This window comes from Cotesia glomerata, linkage group LG9 (genome assembly GCF_020080835.1).
Source record: "Cotesia glomerata isolate CgM1 linkage group LG9, MPM_Cglom_v2.3, whole genome shotgun sequence".
Lineage (NCBI taxonomy): Eukaryota > Metazoa > Arthropoda > Insecta > Hymenoptera > Braconidae > Cotesia > Cotesia glomerata.
Genome location: NC_058166.1, coordinates 5086243 through 5106997, shown reverse-complemented (window position 1 = coordinate 5106997; position 20755 = coordinate 5086243). Strand labels below are relative to the sequence as shown.

General features: G+C 27.7%; 1 protein-coding gene and 1 long non-coding RNA gene across 2 annotated transcripts; both read right to left on the bottom strand.

The window, feature by feature from the left end:
* Positions 1 to 5218: 5218 nt before the first annotated feature.
* Positions 5219 to 6249, bottom strand: LOC123271239. The gene is made up of 2 exons (XR_006510812.1): positions 6160 to 6249; positions 5219 to 6094 (listed from the first exon to the last, which is right to left on the bottom strand). It is a non-coding gene; the product is annotated as an uncharacterized LOC123271239 (long non-coding RNA).
* Positions 6250 to 6276: 27 nt separating this feature from the next.
* On the bottom strand, positions 6277 to 20546 carry LOC123271238 (xaa-Pro aminopeptidase ApepP). The gene is made up of 6 exons (XM_044737504.1): positions 20493 to 20546; positions 16828 to 17977; positions 9165 to 9491; positions 8957 to 9087; positions 6684 to 6859; positions 6277 to 6607 (listed from the first exon to the last, which is right to left on the bottom strand). Exons 2-6 carry the CDS (start codon positions 17967 to 17969, stop codon positions 6485 to 6487), a joined length of 1899 nt encoding a protein of 632 aa, XP_044593439.1. The 5' UTR covers positions 17970 to 17977; positions 20493 to 20546; the 3' UTR covers positions 6277 to 6484.
* Between the last annotated feature and the right edge of the window lie 209 nt (positions 20547 to 20755).

Sequence of the window (20755 nt, the reverse complement as noted above, 5' to 3'; positions counted from 1 at the left end):
ATCTAGAAATTTTTTTTTCAACAAGAAAGTAACTGTGTGAAAAATTTTAAACCAATTAATTTCTTATTACCCGTGTAAAAAAAATTGTCTCACGAGTAGACATCCAAACATGACACAATGAGGGACATTTTTTGGACAATTTTGGGTATCACATAAATAATTGGAAATTTCCAAATAGTGCATTTTAAATATTTTGTTTAAGATTTTTAAAATACTTTTAAGATAATTTTAGAATCAACACGTTTTATTTTTAAAAATTTAGTTAAAATTTTGTCCTTCAAATCTTATGTTCAACATTTTTTAAAAAATCTTAAAACATTATTTGAACAATTTAAAAACAAATTTTGGATAATTTTGAAAAATTTTTAGAACAATTTTAGAATGTTGAGAACAAATTTGGATTATTTTTAGGACAATTTTGAAAAGTTTTTTTAATGATTTTAGGAAAAATAATTTATTTAAAATTTTTGAGAATTTTCAACAAATTAATTTCTTTTTCTAATAATGCCCATTTTTCCAAAAGAAATTTTTTCTTTGTTTCCCTCAGTACATTTTACAAATTTTAATAGGATTATGATTATTATAATTTTTTTTTCAAATTTTTAAAATTTAATAAAAAGTTTTTCTTAATTAACCACTTTTAGAACTAATTTTTATTATAATAATTTTTTATAAGTGTGCTTTTGTCAAATAAGAAAAAAATCTTTTTTATCATAGAATGATGAATATAAATTTAGAAAAATTTTTAATTAAATCTGACGATAATTAAACCGTAACCAATTTGGCGCCGAATATTAATTTTTTTTCAATAACTAAATGCCAAAAAATTGCTCATGAATTGCTCTTTCGATATAAACAATTGCTCCGCTGCTATAATTAATAATTTATTAATTAATCGTAATTAAAAAATCAAAATTTAATTTCCGATTATCTCTAATTGTGAGGACTTATGTTAATTGTAATAAGTGCCAAAAAATTGCTCATCCTTTTTTCTATTGGGAATGATAGTTATTTTGTGCGTAAAATCGTTTTTAATTAATTAATACTATAAATAATTATATTGCACCTTTAAACCTGCGAATGACAATTGTGACGTCATCGTCGCGACAATTTGATTGTCGTTCTTATGAGGACAAACTATAGTGATGTATTAAGTTACATACGTATATGTCCATGTGAACAATAGTATATTACGACCCAAGATCAGAAAGTTGGATTTCCTGGTGTATGGGATATGATGGCCGAGGCGTAGCCGAGGCCATCATATCACATACGTCAGGGCATTCAACATTCTGGTCGTGGGTTGTATACTATTTTTCTTGCTCTCCAGCCGAAAGTACGTAACCCCGGGGAAGGGGTTTTGCCGGGGGTGAGGGGGGCGCCGCCCGACTTTTGCAAAGTCGAGGTTTTGCTGGTCGGGGCGGGCATAATTAAAAAGTAAAAATTAATAAATAAAAAAAAAAACAAGTTATTTTAAAGTTTACTAACAAATGCTCTGATTAAGAGAGATAACATACACAGAACTCGTCACAAATATTTAAACTCGATTTAATAACAAAATTAATTTTTTTAAGTTGATTAAAAATTAGTTTTTTATTAGACGGCTAAGAAAGATTGAGATTAAATTATTAGAAGCTTGTAGAGTACATGGATTGTTTTATAAACATTGCTTTACTAGCTGTCAAAATATAAAAGAAAGCAAATAAAATTTACAAAACTTTTATATTATTTTCTAAAATTTTTATATAAATTATTTATGCTGTATTATTATTAAATAGTTCATTAACAATAATCTAGTTAGAAATTATTTTTATTTATTTGACATTTTTTGGTTAGTTTTTGCGCTGACCCGTTACATACAGACGATGTTGTGACTGTTATATACAGTTGAAATTCGCTGTATAGGCCGGTCGCGCCACGAAAATACGAAAGAAAGCGAGGTTCTATGCTGCTGGCCAGAAAATATGCGTAGCGCGCATGCGTTAGAGCAGGCCATAAAAGTTGCTCTTTCTGGAGTAAAGTACGCTCTTCCTGGCAGCAATTTACTCCAGGAAGAGCAACTTTTATGGCCTGCTCTAACGCATGCGCGCTACGCGTAAACTTTAAAATAACTTGTTTTTTTTTTTATTTATTAATTTTTACTTTTTTATTATGCCCGCCCCGACCAGCAAAACCTCGGCTTTGCAAAAGTCGGGCGGCGCCCCCCTCACCCCCGGCAAAACCCCTTCCCCGGGGTTATGTACTTTTGGCTGGAGAGCAAGAAAAATAGTATACAACCCACGACCAGAATGTTGAATGCCCTGACGTATGTGATATGATGGCCGAGGCCATCATATCCCATACGACAGGAAATCCAACTTTCTGGCCTTGGGTTGTAATATACTATATGGTTATTCTATTTAGGCTCAATGTTTAATTATGAAAGAATAATTATTTTTATGATGCTGAAATTATTGGATTATTGAATTACAGTACAGTGTTTCAGATGCATTAAAGGTAGAATCATCCCTTTACTGCAGGTCGTGTTCACAAAATTCTGTCCAAAAATCTACTTTTACTATATAATGTATTTTTAAGCTTAGACATAAGTCATTTTTATATACCTTCGACCTCTCTCAAAACTTCATCAACGTTTAACCGAGAACTTACGTAGTATTCCAACAAAATTAAAGATACTTGACAAAAATTACTTATACCCGGGAAAAAATGATCAGACCTGATCAGACATGAAAAATTACCATGCCTGATCAGACATGGTCAGGTCTGAAAGCCCATTGTTACTTTTAATTAATTATTTTGCTTAATTTTATGGATATAGTATTTGATAGAGTCATACGCAATTCTCTATAATAAATAAGAATAAAAAAAAAATGATTACATATAATTGTACGGCTGTATCACCAGCAGTCACCCATCCAACTACTGACCACGCTCAATACTGTTTAACTTTGGTGATATCCGTGCGCCTTGAAGTTCCCGCCTGCTGTGCTGCTATCTTATGTGACAACAATTCTATGAAGTACATAACGTATCGAATAAGTTTATCATAAATATAATATAAAAATTGATTTTATAATATATTTTGATAGTCCTAATTTATTTATTTAACCGAAACTCATTATAACATCACATTTATTTAAATAATAAAATAAGTAATGATTTTAATATTAGGCAGAAGCAGAGCAGACTAAAACATCCCATAGAAAATGTAACAAATTTTTTATTTAAAAATTATTTAAACGTAATGATAAAAATAATTTTGCACTTTTTGTGATGACCAAAAAAATTTTTATCACATCTCTGACTATGCAAGTCTGATCAGATCTACCCGGAAAAAAATGATCAGACCTGACCATGCCTGTTCATGTATGATCAGGCCTGAAATTAGACCTGCTCATGTCTGTTCATGTATGATCAGGCCTGAAATTAGACATGGTCATGCCTGCATGCCTGTTCATGTCTGAAGTGTTAAATACGCTCAGGCCTGATCATACCTGTCCATGCCTGTTCATGCCTGTTCATGTTTGTTCATATCTCAAGCGTTAAATACGCTCAGGCCCGATCATACCTGTCCATGCCTATTCACGCTAAGGACCAAATATGCTAAGAAAAAATTTTTGAATATGTTCAGTGTATGTACATTAATTTCGATTAATAAATTTGTAAATTATCAATAAACGGTATATTTTATTATTGAATAAATAAAAGCATTTTGATTATCATTAAAAACCTACCGTAGGGTAAATTTAATTAACTTTTATAGGCATGAACAGGCCTGATCAGACATGAACAGACATGAACAGGCATGAGCGTATTTAACCCTTCAGACATGAACAGGTATGGACCGGCCTGATCAGACATGAACAGGCACGATCAGGTCTAACTTCAGGCCTGATCATACATAAACAGGCATGGTCAGATCTGATCATTTTTTCCCGGGTTATTATTTGGTGTAGTAGAGTTTGTCCCACCAGTATATTTGAATAAAGTCGGTCATTATGTAGCTTATACAAAATCGATCAACAATAATTGGGTAAAAATTGATGACTTGGTTTCAAAACCTAACCCTTGTAATTCTAAATCAACTAATATTAAAATTTCATTATTATTTTATGTTTTAATTTGATAATGTCTATTATATTTTAAAAACTAAATTATGGTGAAATGAAATAAAAATAAAGAATTGACCTGTATAGATAAAATTATTTTTTTTGATTTCATACACAAATAATCCTAAAAAAGTTAATTATTTAATTAGCAATTTGCAAAATTAGTTACTAATATTTTTTTAACATGCGGACCTTTTTCGAGTAAATATTGAATAGGACAAACAAAACTGACTTTCTTTATTAGTATAAGATATTTCAAAAAAGAAAATTTACTGTATAATTTCAAATTGTCGCGACGATGACGTCACAATTGTCATTCGCAGGTTTAAAGGTGCAATATAAGTATTTATAGTATTAATTAATTAAAAACGATTTTACGCACAAAATAACTATCATTCCCAATAGAAAAAAGGATGAGCAATTTTTTGGCACTTATTACAATTAACATAAGTCCTCACAATTAGAGATAATCGGGAATTAAATTTTGATTTTTTAATTACGATTAATTAATAAATTATTAATTATAGCAGCGGAGCAATTGTTTATATCGAAAGAGCAATTCATGAGCAATTTTTTGGCATTTAGTTTTTGAAAAAAAATTAATATTCGGCGCCAAATTCGTTACGGTGATAATTAATTCTTAACATCTATTACTGGTAGAGAACCAGTTCAAAATAACAAAAAAAGGCAAAGCATACTTACAATAAAAATTAGTTTGATAAATAGTTAACAGAGAAAATAGTAATAATAATCATAATTCTACGACTAACTTGGTCTTGAAATTTGAAGAAAAAAATTTGCAAAAAAATCTAAGACTACGTACAGTTGAAAAAAAAATTTTAATTTAAAAATTTAAAAATTGCATTTGAGACTTTTTGAATGATTTTTTTGTATTTTTTTTTTTTTTTTTGGAAAGTACATAGAAGAACAAAAATTTTGAGAAATATTTTCTTGTGAACCATTTTTTAAGAAATTCTTTTGATCGGGTATTCAAAAACTCAAAATTTACCGAAAAAGGTTTTTTTAATAGGTAAGGTACCCGCGGGTAATAAGGCCTAAGTGATAGAAATGATATTTAAAATAACCGCTTCCGCTAAAAGGCTTCTCTAGTAGAAGCGTCTAGCATAGAAATGTCGCTACAAGTTTATAGAGTCCCGATACAACGTTCCCTGTCTTCTATATTTCATCATCCGTCATATGCTAAAATAGCGCCGAAGAATTCCTAAAAAACGGTTTGAGTAAATGGTAAACATTTTTTATAATTTTATATTTAATAATTTAAAATCATTGTTTCAATTTTTATTAACATCTTAAAAAGTATTGTTGCTAAATTTTAGTGGTTATTGATCCCTAATACCAATTTTATTAAGTATAGTATAACTATTTCCAGTAAGGAAATAGTTATACTATAGGTATAAGGTACATGCAAGGTTTTTGAAAAAATTTAATTTTGTGTTTGTTTATGGTGAAAAATATTATTACTCCATTATATTTTATGGCTAATGTATTAATATAAAAATTAATGATACATTTCAATAACTAAACGCAATATTTTCGATTTTTTTCAAAATCTCCCTTAGCTAGGCCTTATTATAATAATGGGTATACCCATCGGTAGCTTACTGAAAAATGTCAAGAATAAAAATTTCTCCTGCTCGACTTGGGATGAAACACGCTCATCGAGCTCAAAATGTGAAAAATGGTGCTTTGAGCTTGAAAAGCTCAAATATTAACCAAAAAACTCATTTTCAGGCGCTTTAAATTGAAACTTAGCGGGAAGTTCTAGGGTTGGCTTGCGCGGTCAACCAATTTCCAGATTTTTTTTTTTTAATTTTGTAACTTTTTTTTACAATATCGATTTTCACTGTCAGGAAGAGAAATATTTTTTTCAACTATTGTTAGGTCCAGAATCCCAGCCTCTATATTCAAGTCTGCTTGATGAAATTTAGATAAATACTTTTTGCTGTCAGAAAAGGCCATGAAACCTATTACAAAGAAATTACTTCTAATTATCTCTTATTCTTGATCCTCCATTTTTTGCTGATCTCACCTAAAGTCTTATTAATCGTTGATTCACCCTTTCCATTAAGATAAACACATTGGTATAGACTTCTAAAAAATTTCTATTAAATATTTTTTATAAAAAAAAAAAAAAAAAAAAAATTTGGTTAGTATTTTTATTATCGCTTACAAATAATTAATTTTTCAACTGTGATTTTAATTTGATTTTTAAGAATGTAAATAATTGAGTTATAAATCTCGTGTGTATAAAAAGATATTAATTATAAAAAAAGAATTTAACAAAAAAGTACACTTAAATCTTTTTAGATTGTTGAAAACAAACAAATAATTGATTATTGATATTCTAAATATTACTATCTAGATATTGGTTGTGTTTCTTTTTCAAGCCACTGACGTGCTTGAATGTCATCTTCACCTTGAAGGAGAGGTCGAAGTATTTCTAAACACTTGGCATGATAAGAATTTAAATATTCAATCTGCAATAACAATGTCAAAATTATTTTTTATACTTATTAATTAAAACAATGAATAAAATTAAAAATAATATTTTACCTCTTGATCGGTAAGTAAGTCAACATCAAGAAGAGAAGTTTGGATTGGAACATATGTTACTGTTTCAAAAGATAAGAAATCTAAATTTCTATGTTTGTAAGGAGTTTTGGCTTTTATGACAAACTGAACATTTTCAAGGCGTATTCCAAAACTTCCGTCTTCATAAAATCCAGGTTCTGTAAATAAATATTCATTAATACTAACTAAATAGGTAGATTTTTAAGATGAATATTAAAAATAAAAATCTACCTAAAAAATAAGATTGTAATGTATGAAATTTATTTGACAATTTTTAGAAATTTTTTTACTAATAAATTATGACTAGTAAAATTTGTTTAAAAAATTCTAAGTGTAATTTTTTAAAAATAATTTTTAGATCAAGTTTATTATTTAAAAAAAAATTGTCAAGTTTCTGATAATTTCAATGTCATATTTTTTAAATGGTTTTTTTTATCATAATTTTTTGAATTTTTTCAAAAAATAATATTTCATTTTTAATGAAATCTTATTTAGCCGACATCTAAAAATTTTTAGAATTTTTTTCATTGAAAAAATTATTACAAAAAATAAAAAAAAAATTTCATTTTATTAATTTTTAAAAATTTTAAAACAAAAAAAATAAACTATATACGGTAGAAGTACAGTTTTTGGCCACCTTAGCACCGTTTTTGGCCAGTTAACATTTGAATTAATTTATTAAAAATTATAATCTTATAACCATATTTTTGTTAAGTTTTAAAAAATTTATATTAAAACAAATTAAGTTTGTAATGATTAATTAATATAAACTCATTTCTATCGTTTATTTAAACAATAAATGGCCATAAACGGTACAGTGACCACAAACGGTACTTCTACCCTATGTAAATTTCTAAGATGAATATTAAAAATAAAATCTATCTAAAAAATAAGATTTGTAATGTATGAAATTTATTTGACGAAAATAGCCAAAAATTAATTTTACGAACTTCGAAATATATTAAAAAAAAAAAAATAAAAATTCGACGAATAATAGCTTAAATTGAAGATTATTATGTGAACTTTGACATAAATTCAATTAATTTAAGCTATCTTTTATCCATGTAAAAAAAATTGTTCAAAAAATGTTCACAGCTTGTAATATCAAAATGTGACACAATTGTGAACATATTTTGAACACCTAATAAAAAATCGAGAAGCTTTAGAACATGCAGAGTCTAGATTGATTGAATAATTTCAAAACACTTTTTAAACCTTTTTTGAACACTTTTGAGACATTATTTGAACACGTTTGAAACATTTTTAAAAAAATGTCTAAAAAAAAAACTACAAAATTCTCAAAATTTATCAATCAATCCAGACTCTACATATCGATATTGCCATTCTAATACGTCGTATCCCACATTTAGAAAATTTTACAGCAGACGGTAAAAACAGTTCATTTTTAACATTGATTAAATGGGATTCAACGGATGAAAATATTTATTTAAAAATAGTTATCAAACTATTTGACCTTTAAATTTTTAATATGACTTGCATAATATTGTTGTGATTCTTTTTTTCAAAAAAGTCAATACCTCAAATTTTGTGGGATATGCCGTATTAGAATGGCAGTATCGATATTTAAAAACATTCTCGATTTTTTATTAGTTGTTCAAAAAATGTTCTCAATTTAGTCACCTTTTTTAAACACTTTTGAGACATTTTTTAAAAAATATCTAAAAAAAAATTACAAAATTCTCAAAATTTATCAATCAATCCAGACTGCATATCTAAAAACATTCTCGATTTTTTATTAATTGTTCAAAAAATATTCACATTTGTGTCACATTTTGATGTTACAAGCTGTGAACATTTTTTTGAACAATTTTTCTTTGCACCGATACGGCTGAAAAAATTAAAAAAAAAAAAAGACCCAAAATAAATTAATTGAAAAATTTTCAAAATCATGGATTGAATTAAAAAAATCATAAAAATTAGACAAACTAATAGCTTAAATTGAAGACAATTATGTGAACTTCAAGATAAATTTAATTGATTTTATCTATTTTTTACATCTGGAAAATTATTTTCATAACATTGACAAAATTCAAAATTTTTTGAAAATGAAAAAAATTTTTAAACACCCACAACTCGTAAACTAACTAGCCGACTTTGTTCATCATCGAACTTGATCTTGGTATTGATTCATAAAATAAGTCTACAAAATTTCATAAAGATCGGTTAAGAACTGTGGACGTAATAACTGGCTAAAATAGTTAGATTTTTTATAAATTAAAGAAAAAAGAATTCACCATTAGATAAAAATATTCCTGGTTGTAATCCTGGATCATCTGGGTAAGGACGCCATGAAATTGCAGTGGGACCTTCATGAACGTTTAGATAAGCTCCTACGCCATGACCACTGCCATGCAAATAGTGAAGCCTGAAAGATATATATTACTTTTTAATTAATAATTAATGCACATTTTATTAATTAGAAATAGTGTAGTAAATATTTACCCAACATCCCACAGACTTTTACGCGCTAAAATATCTAAATAGTTTCCCTTAATCATCATAGGAAATACTGCCGTAGCGATAGCCGTCTGTCCTTTGAATACTCGAGTGAACGCTTCTCGTTGGAAGTTTGTAGGTGTTCCAAAATGAAAAGTTCTTGTAACATCAGTAGTACCATCATAATACTGTGCACCTGAATCACAGAGATATATTTCTTGGTCCGTAATAGGTATGTCTGTTTTTTCTGATGGCAAATAATGAATAACAGCACCGTGAGCACCAACTGATGAAATTGTTGGAAAACTTAGACCAACAAAATTTTTCTGTTCTCTAAAAAAAAAATAAATTAATTATTGTATGCAACATAAAATTTTAAGAAAACAATAAAATATCCGTATGAATAAAAAATAATTATTTAAACTAAGTTAATTAAAAAAAAACATAATTCAAATTAGCAACCTGCAGTCACTATGTGACTGCCAATTTACGGATTATGAATAAGAACATTTTGGATTAATGATTTTTTAATATTTATGACACTATACAGAGTTTGGGTACTTTTTAAATAAATTTAGAAAATAATAGTGCTATCACAGAATCAATTAAAAATAATTTAATCGACAAATTTGATAGAACAAATTTTAGAACCAACAAACTATTTAAAACTCCTCCAAAAACTAGACATAAAAAATTTACAACTAAAAAATATATAAAACCAAAAGGCACTAATTCTTATCCAGACCTTTCTAATGATACCAAATTTAACTATAAAAATTCCTTTAAAAATAACAATATGCTCGTTACAAAATTTTTTTTACTCTCTCAATTATTTAAATCATGAATGATTATCGCTGAAAAAATATCAAACCCAATTTACAATAAAAAAAGACGCCATTCGGTCATACCCGAAATGGAAGGTAGATTTCATAGAATTAATTCTCATCTTGTCTCAATAACTTTCGTTTGACATGGAATGAGATTTATTTTAACATACATAAGTAGGTTGTATTACACATTGCCTGAAAATGGTTCAATTGAACTGTTAACTTCGATAAAATAACTAATAATTGTCAAAAAGTTAACGTTATATACGTCAAATTACAACTGATTTTATGAGTTTTCACATGAATTTATCAAAAATCAGCTATTTTTTTGCTATTAAAAGTTATACATAAATGAAGTCACCGAAAACGTAATTTATCCTATTTTGATAATTTTGAAGAGCTACTAAGGTAAAAGCCCCAATAGATGATCACGTACCAGTATATGATCACTCCATGTATTTGTATATCTATATTCATAAATATAGGTATACAAATACATGGAGTGATCATATACTGGTACATGATCATCTATTGGGGCTTTTACCTTATTTCTGAACTAATCGAAGGATTTCGCTCATTTTAAGGCTCATGCAAGCTAATTGTCTAAGGAATTGGTATACTAAATTTCATTGGGATCTATTACGAATTATCGACAGAATAACATTCATAAGTCGGCTGCACTACACATTGCCTGAAAAAGGCTCAATAGAACTCTTAACTTTGATAAAATAACTAAAAATGGTCAAAATGTCAACGTTATATAGGTCAAATTAAAGGTAATTTAACGAGCTTTTATATGAATTCATCAAAAATTAGCCATCTTTTTTCAACCAAAAGTTATACATCAATTAAGTCACCGAAAACGTGATTTTCACTATTTTGATAATTTTGAAGAGCTGTCATTTCTAAACTTATGGATGGATTTCGCTCATCTTCGAACTCATTCAAGGTTATTATCCAAATAATATGTGTAACAAATTTCATCTAGATCCGTCAAGAACTGTAGACACAATCGCGGCAACATCCCGCGTTATATTACATATGTATATATATATTAGGGTGCTTTTTTTTTCAAATATTTTTTTTTTTCAATTCCATCGTGAAATTTTGTTGCAAGTACCCAAAAAAAAATACCCTGAAAGTTTAGGCCCTTAATATTAATATTAAGACCTCGACCCAGGCTTTTAAAGATTTCCCCTTAAAAAAAACAGAAATTTTGATTTTTTTATGTTTAAATTTCTATAGCTCAGTGGCATTTCACAGCATTGCTTCGACCGTGGACAGTTTTTTTTCAGAATTGAATGCTCTACAAAATTGTCTATTGCGGTCAAGCCGTAACTCGAACCGGCGAGGTAGTACAGGCCTCTAAACTTGATTTTTCAATGAAATTCGCATTTTTTCGCATTTATCTCGTGAATGACAAGCGCTACAGAAAAAATGTGAATAACAAACTTGAAGAACATTCAATTTCCTACAAAAAAAGGTCCTTGAGCACCAAGTCGCTAAAATCAAAATTTTCAGAGATATTTAATGATGAATTTTTAGTAATTTCAAATGTTTATCGAAAATTGCGTCAAATTATAAAAAATATCTTTTTAAAATATTATTAAATATCTCCGTTGTTCTATTCTATGAAATCTACCTACATATACCCGTTACAAAATTTTTCTTAGGGCCAGTTTTTCAATTCGGGATAAAATTTTATCCGCGATAAAAGTACCGCCAATAAAATAAAAAAAAAAAAAAAAATAAATAATTCAGTGATGTGATATTGCTCTCAATTAGTTCTCCATGAATTTGGTCGTTTATTTAAATAAAAATAAATAAATATATCATAAAAATAATAATAACCTCTTATTGTGTCATTTAAATTATTTTAAATTAATTAACACAATTATAAATTAATAATATGTATGTCAAACGCAAGATATGAACTCGAAGGGCTCAAAAGCACAGAACAGCTACCTCTTTGAGCTCATAAAGCTCAAAATCTATATATATAAAAGAAAGTCGTGTTAGTTACACTATTTATAACTCAAAAACGGCTGAAGCTATCGGGATGGGACTGCTACCATTCGACCTAGAATTTTTCGTAGATGGTTATAGGCTACTTATTTATTGGATTTTATCAACTCTTCCTCATTTTTCTTACGATTTAGTTTTATGTACATTTTTCCATTTTTCCCCCTGATAAAAACAAAAGACTCATTTTTTATTCATTTGTTTTTAATACGATTTTCTTTTGTTTTTATTAGATAGCCTTTATAATATTTGATTGATTTAACAGATTTAACGTCATTTAAAAAAAAAGTTTAAGAAAGAAGCTAATTATGTCTGGTGAACTGTGTTGAAAATTTATATTTATATGCTGATCGTGTGTTTGGTGATGATAATTGGTTCCACAAAATTAAATAGTTAGATTTATACGAAATCTACTAAAAATGTCGTTTATAAACTAGGACTTTTTGAAACATGAAATTTAGGCCATGTCTATTGAGTTTCAATAACATTTACTAAAAATTTCCTTATAACAAACGTCTCTTTAGCAGCGGGGGAAAAAGTCATTGTAAAGTTTCTAAAACTTAACATTACATGTAGTAATTCAGTCAACGGACTAAGAATTTTACATACATGTTATTTTTTGGTGATTACATAATTTCTAAATTGTTCTTATTGCGGGATCACGGGAATGTAACAGATTAAAATGAATGCATTTTCCAAACACTAAATATGTGAAAAATAAATTTGGCTACTTATTTAAATAGAATTCGTAAAAAACATGTTAAATTTATTTTCTATAAAAATTTGATGTTACTGAGAAAATTTTCAATAACAGAAAAATTCTTCGCACTTGAAGCTAGACAGATTTCAACTTTACTTATAAGACTTGCAATGACTTGAAGTCTAGATCTAAAAATGCAATTCTATAAAGCGCTCAGCGAAGCGGGCGGGTATCAGCTAGTAATACATAAATTGTAATTTGGAGCTTGAAGAGCTCAACAACATTATAAGTGCAATTTCAAGCGCTTAAGTATGGAATTAGCGGGAAGTTACAGGGATCTCCTTCCGGGTCATCCGTTTTCCTAATTTTTATTTCATTTATTTACAATCAGGATGTTGTCACAGTTGGAGGTGAATATTTCTGTGACATGTGGCTAATGTTTATTTATTTTAATTCAAAATAAGTGACTGAATTCAAGAAGAATTACTCGTAGGCAATATCACTGTGCTGAAATATTTATTTTTTTATCATAATGGCAGTACTTTTATCTCGGATAAAATTTTATCCCGGATTGAAAAACTGGCCCTTAGTCTTTTAATTATATAAATTAATTTTTCACCTAAAACCACATTCACATGTACAAAACAAAATAAATAAATACATATAATTTCATTAAATTATCGCGAAATTCGAATCTATTTATAAGTACTTCGAAAATTAATTATTGCTGAAAAGCATATAAAATATTTAAAAGGCACAAATGCAAATCAAGACTATCCAATGGTACTAAATTAAATTTAAAAAAACTTATTTTATTATATAAGTATGCCAGAGACAAAATTTTCGTTATTCTCTTAATTATATATATTTCCAACATTAATAGTGCTATAAAAGGATCAACTGCAAATAATTTAATGAACAAATATGACGGAACAAATTTTAGAACCAACAAACTATTTAAAACTCATCAAAAAACTTAACATAAAACATTGTCTATCACTGAAAAATCTATTGGTTACTCCATGTCAAATCGACAAATTTTTGACCCGACCCCCTTCGATCACTCAAAGTTTTCTATCTTTTTCTACCCCCCAAAAGACATTTTTAGGAATTATTTCAGATTTTTTACTCAACCCAAAAAAAGTTACGAATTTAAAAAATAAAACCGCTCTTTTTTTTTTAAATCGCTAAAATTTTTTTCAGTAATTGACCGATTGGGACCACACTTAATAGAAAATTTTTGTTTTTTAATGTAGCTTTTAGAAAAAAATACGAAAAAAATTTCAGAAGCCCGGATATATAAAATATTTCGGTTTTTTCAAAATAACCGTAATTTTCTCGAAGTCTGACCCCTTTCATTTCTTTTTTTTTTTTACTTAAAAAAAAACCAACCAATTCTGCAAAAATCCGCGCTAGTTTCAAGATGTGCCGACAATCGCTTCTAATTTTTTTTTTTTATTAAAAAAAAAATTTTTTTTCTAATTTGGCTTATTTTATGTAACTTTATTGTGACAGTTTATTGGCTTACTCGTGAAACTTCAGAAGTTGATAAATAAAATTTTATTCGAAAATTTTAAATGGTTGTCTTCCGAAAAATTATTTTGTTTTTTTTTTTTTTTTTTTTTTTTTTAAGTAAGGAAAAATCATTTTTTTCACTTTATGACCGTTTTCTTTTCTTGTACCAAAAAATGACAACTTTTAAAATGAAATAGGCATCAAAATTACCCCTAGCTGATAAAGCATGATAATTTACGAACTGTTGATTATCGGTAGAGGAGATATCATCTCTATTTTATTTAAATCAATTGAAGATTATGTTTTAAGAATAATTGTATCGTTGATGATGGGTTAATCATCGTTAATCGTATCACATAGATTTTATATTGCTAGAATAAAGCATATACTATTTGAAAAAAAAAGTAATTTTTACTTTTTTCCGTTTGCAAGTGGTTACAATGCTAAAGTTTTACAATCGATGTTGTAATCCATTTAATTTGGAAAAACATCTGAAAAAATTATCTTTGAAACATATACCAGAGCATTTAGCAATGCGAAACAATTTGTCGACTGAAGACCGAATCTGTAGTTCATGTTATAAAAAATTACTCCTACACTGTGCTGATGATATTTCTGATGAGAGTGATGATAATGAAAATAATAAGTGTTCTGAAAATGATCAAAATATTATTAGTGGATCTATAGAAATTGACAATTTCAAAAGCGATAAATTGACAGGTATTTTCTAATTTTCCATTCGTTTCGGTATTCAAATATTATTGTTATTATTGTTAATTTTTTGAATTCTGCATTCGTCTTTTTTTCTAGAGCCTACAATAAATGTTAAAAAATCACACATTCAGCTAAGACAGTCATCAAGAAAAAAGAAATAGAAAAAATAGATTTAATATTGAAATTAAAATTTAAAAAAAATGTTTAATATAAAATAAAGTGATTTGAACAAATACAAAAAATATTTTTCATTTATTTAAAGATGTTAGATGTAATTAAAAAAAAAATTAGAAGCGATTGTCGGAACATCTTGAAACTAGCGCGGATTTTTGCAGAATTAGTTGAAGTTTTTTTTTTAAGTAAAAAAAAATGAAAGGGGTCAGACATAAAAAAAATTACGGTTATTTCGAAAAAACAGAAATATTTTATAGATCCGGGCTTATGAAATTTTTTTCTAAAAGCTACATTAAAAAACAAAAATTTTCTATTTGGTGTGGTCCCAATCGATCAATTACTGAAAAAGTTTTAGCGATTTAAAAATAAAGAGCGGTTTTTTTTTTAAATTCGTAACTTTTTTTGGGTTGGGTAAAAAATCTGAAAAAATTCTTAAAAATGTCTTTTGAGGGGTAGAAAAAGATAGAAAACTTTGAGCGAAATCGAAGGGGGTTGGGTAAAAAATTTTTCGATTTGGCATGGAATAACCCATATAAAACCGTGAAAAGGCACTAATTCTTATCAAGACCTTTATGGTGATACTAATTTTAACTATAAAAATTCCTTTAAAAATAATAATATGCTCTCCACAAAATTTTCTTTACTCTCTCGTTTATTTAAATCATAAATGACTATCGTTGAAAAAATATCAAACCTAATTTACGATGAAGATAAACCCGTTAAAAAATTCTTCTGTCTCTTAATTTTATAAATTAATTTTTGACTTATCACATTCGCATGTACAAAACAAAATAAATAAATGAAGAAACGACATTTATCGCGAAATTTGAATCTGCACTGAAAAAAAAATTCTTGACTGGAGGGTAAATTTTCTTAGTTCAAGAAAATATTAAGGAAAATTGAAAATTTCTAGAATGAAGTTAAAGTTTCTTGAGGCAAAAAAATTTTCTTGGGCCAAGAAAATTTCTTCTTGCTCCAAAAGTAACTTTTGTCTTTCTTTAAAATTTTCTTGGTGCAAGAAGTTTTTTTTTCTGTTTATTTATAACTACTTCGAAAATTCATCATAATAAATTAATTATTGCTGAAAAGCATATAAAATGTTTAAAATGCACAAATTCAAACCAAGACCTATCCAATGGTACTAAATTCAATTTAAAAAATTTATTTTATTATATAAGTACGCCAGAGATAAAATTTTCCTCATTCTCTTAGTTATATAGATTTCTAAATTAATAGTGCCATAAAAGATAAATCATAAACAATTTAATGGACAAATATGACGGAATAAATTTATAGAACTAACAAACTATTAAAAACTCCTCCAAAAACTTGACATAAAAAATTGGCCACTCAAAAATATATAAAACCGTGAAAAGTAACAAATTCTTATCAAGACCTTTTTGATACCAAATTTAACTCTAAAAATTTCTTTAAAAATAATAATATGCTCATCACAAAATTTTCTTTACTCTCTCAATTATTTAAATCATAAATGACTATCGAATTTACAATAAAGATATGACCCTTAAAAATTTTTTCTTAGTCTCTTAATCATATAAATTTAATTTTTGACGAATAATCTCATTCACATTTAAAAAACAAAATAAATAAGACCTTCCCAATGATACTAAATTGAATTCTAAAAACTGATTTTATTATATAAATACGCTGAAGATATTTTCCTCATTAATTATTTTAAGTAAAAATTAAAACTTACCTTCGAATCTGTTCTAATTTATCAGCACCAGTTATTTCAGTGATCGGAGGATCACATTTACTTTTGACTTTATCTTCAAGCCAAGCAAAATACTTAACAAGAGCAGCTGAATCTCTAATATGAGCTTGCTTCATATTCTCAATCTCAACTTGATTTTTAACAACTTGCATCAATCTCACCGGAGTAACAGCAACGTGCCTCTGTACCTCTCCACATTCAGTGTGTAAAGCATAGTTAACATTGCTATTAATCCAAATCCTTTCATTTTCGGCTCCATTGCCCGTAATGAATAAATTACTCAGCGCGAGTTGTTTCAAAAACGACCTGGCATCTTCGTAAGGGTGGTAAATAGCTTCTACACCTTCCTCACTTAATTGTTTCTCAGCTTCCGCGGTAAGTCTTGATTTATCAACAAAAATATGAATATCTGTCAGTGTTATAAAAACATAAGCGAAGAAAACTGGATTGTAAGGTATGTCAGAGCCACGCAAGTTCAACAAATAAGCGACTTCGTCTAATGTAGTAATTACAAGAACACTAGCACGATTTTTCTTCATGGCCTCTCGACACTGGGTTATTTTTTCTCCCGCTGTTTTTCCTGTAAACGTTATCAATTGTGGAACAATTGGATTAGAAATTAATGGAGGCTGCTCGTCTCCCCAAAGCTTATCAATCAAGTTCTCTTCAAGCGGAAGTAGATGGTGCCCAGCAGCACTCAAAGAATTGTACAGAGGTATCCAAACAGCATAGCTCATCAGATTTGGATCAGCACCAACTGTTGAGTTAGGCGGAAGAGTTGATATTAGCCATTCATCTTGCGTCGGTGTGCCAATAGTTCCTTCTTTCATCAATGTCCAAGCATCAGGTGGGTCAAATTCTGCCTGTGCCTGTGCGTAGTATCGCCCGTCTGTCCACAACATTGCTTCTTTTTCAGTTATTATTGCTGTTCCCAAGGATCCTTGGAACCCAGAAATAAATTGACGACGCTTGTCATGATCAGTTATGTATTCTGAAAGGTGAGCGTCTTCAGAGCCAACTATTAGCGCCTGGATTCCTTTCTTTGCTGCTCCTTCCAGTTCCACTGCAGCCATTAGCTCTCGTAGCCGCGCTAATTTCATAGCTCCAGTTCTTGCCATATTCATCCTCGTACCTTTAAATTTTAGATTTATTATTAATTATTAGCATGCGTCCGAAAGAGAAAGAGATAGAATAAGTTGGAGTGAGTAAACAAAAATGGCATAAAGCAACCGAAGCGAAAATAGAAAGATAAGAATAATTTTTTTTTTTTATTTGGTACACAGCAATAATATAATTAAGAAGTTTGGAAAATCCAAAAATGCACGCCTTATAACGCTCATTCATTTTTTAAGAAAAAATAAATTGTGTAATTGATTAAAAAAAAAAAAAATTATAATTAAGTAATTTCTTACAGAGTATTTTTTATTTTTTTTTTTTTAAATATCAGCGCCCTTTTTTCTTGTCATATGCGCACGCAGTCTAAAAAAATCTAGCTTGATCAAGTGGCGCCATAGTTTTCACGTTACAAATAAGAAAAGCGATAAGCGATAATTCAGAAAGTGAATTGGCCAAAATTAGCTTTTAAATACAATTTGGACCGATTCAGACTGATAGATTTTGAGAAATCTCAAAAAAACTGTGAAAAAAAATTTTTTTTCAAGTGGTTTTTTTTTAATAACTTTTAAACGGCTTTATCGATCAACTCCAAAAACTAATCAGCTCTTAACCTCGGAAAACCACGTCGATCGCCGCTAATCCGGTCAAAATCGGTTGATTCGTTCGAGAGATATCGTGCAGGAAAGAAAACCGAAAAAAAATGTTTTTTCGGAATTACTCCAAAATTCCTTGTTCGATTATTTCAAACTTTAAGATTTTTTATGAGGCTTAAAAAACTGCGTTGAATGCCACCAACCGCGTGGAAATCGGTTCATTCATTCAAAAGTTATTGCGATTTGAAAATTCAAAAAATAGTGTTTCATCAAACTTATATCAGACTTTTGAACTCGAAGAGCTCACATGCATGGAAAAGCTATTTCTTTGAGCTCGGAGAGCTCAAAACAACACATAAATTGTATTTTTGAGCTCGAAGAGCTCAAAAACGGCCTAAGTGCAATTTTAAGCGTCCAGGTATGGAATTAGCGGGAAGTTTCAGGGATGGCCTTCAGGTTCAACTGTTTTCCTAATTTTTTTATCATGCCATATTTAGTTCCTGTCATAATCTGTACTTTTGTGCCTATTACTTGTACAAAATAATTTCGATGTTTCACATCTGCCAGGCGTCCCGTGACGGCTTACAATTTTTTACTATTATTAATTATTAGGTACAAATATGATGCTGAAATTTGCACATTTGACAAATTTTTTTCTTGGAAAATAAACTAGGTAAGGTAAAAGCCCCAATAGATGATCACGTACCAGTATATGATCACTCCATGTATTTGTATATCTATATTCACAAATATAGGTATACAAATACATGGAGTGATCATATATTGGGGCTTTTACCTTATAGAAAATTATTTTTTTTTTAATTTTATTTATTATTTTTTGGAGTTTTAAAGATGACTTATAAAAATTTAATTTTTTAAATTATACTAAAATTAAGATAATAACAAAATTGGCTGACATTTTTTATTTTGCTTACTTTATTAAATTAGAAACGAAAAAATATCTTTTTTTATGGCACTTACAGTTTTTCAAATATTTTACAAATAAAATTTTTTTTGTAGTAATTTTTTCAATAAAAAAAATTCTAAAAATTTTTAGATGTCAACTAATTTTATTGTCATGAAATTAAGAGACATCTGATAATTTTTAGAAATTTTTTTATTTATAAATTATGGCATGAAAATTTGTTTAAGAAATTCTAAGTGTGATTTTTTAAAAATAATTTTCTAGATCTAATTTATGATTTTAAAAAAATTTCAAAAAATATTTAAGTGTGCTAATTTCAAAGTCATATTTTTTAAATAAATTTTTTTTACTATAATTTATTTGTTGAAAATTTTTTGAATTTTTTCAAAAAACAATTTTTCATTTATAATAATTTTTAATAAAAATTAAGCTAGCCGACATCTAAAAATTTTTAGAATTTTTTCTATTGAAAAATTCATTACAAAAGATAAAAAATTATTTTCATTTGTAAAAAACTTGAAAAACTATAAGTACAATTTTTAAAAAATATAATTTAATAATTACAAAAAAAATTAAAAACATCGGCTAACTTTAGTATTATTCACTTATAATTTTTTTTTTAATTCTACATGTAGAATTTTTTGTCAAATATTTTACATTTTAATTTAATTGTTATAAAAATCTAAAAAATTTTTAAATACCTGTTCCATTCACACAGAAAAATAAATTAACTTGAATCAGATAAATAATTTTGAAGAACTTCATTTTTTTTATTTGAGTAAAAAAATTCTTAAACTAAGAAATTTTTTTTGATTTAAATAAATTTTACTTGATTCAAGAATTTTTTATCTTAATTTTAAAATTTTTGAAATTATTTTCTTAATTCGAAAATTCTTTTCTTTATTCAAGTTAATTTTATTTTCTGTGCAGTATCATGTTACAAATTTATGTTGAATATATCAAAATAAAAAAAAATAAAATGATAAATAAAAAGTATATTTATCTAATCTTACCTTTTCACTTGCGAAAATATTAATGATTCCAATGATTATTATCACTATTTACTTGAAGTATTTAATTAAAAAGATAAATTTTTAATGAAAGCTGTCCAAAGTTCTTGAAAAAAAAATTCTGTCTGAAATTTCTATTCGTTTTTTACAATAAAATTATTAACTGTATTTAAAAAAAAAAAATTGAACACATAAGGTTTAAATGTGAGTAATAATAGAAAATTGACGTGATTTTTTAAGCACTAACATCACTAATTATTTTTGCA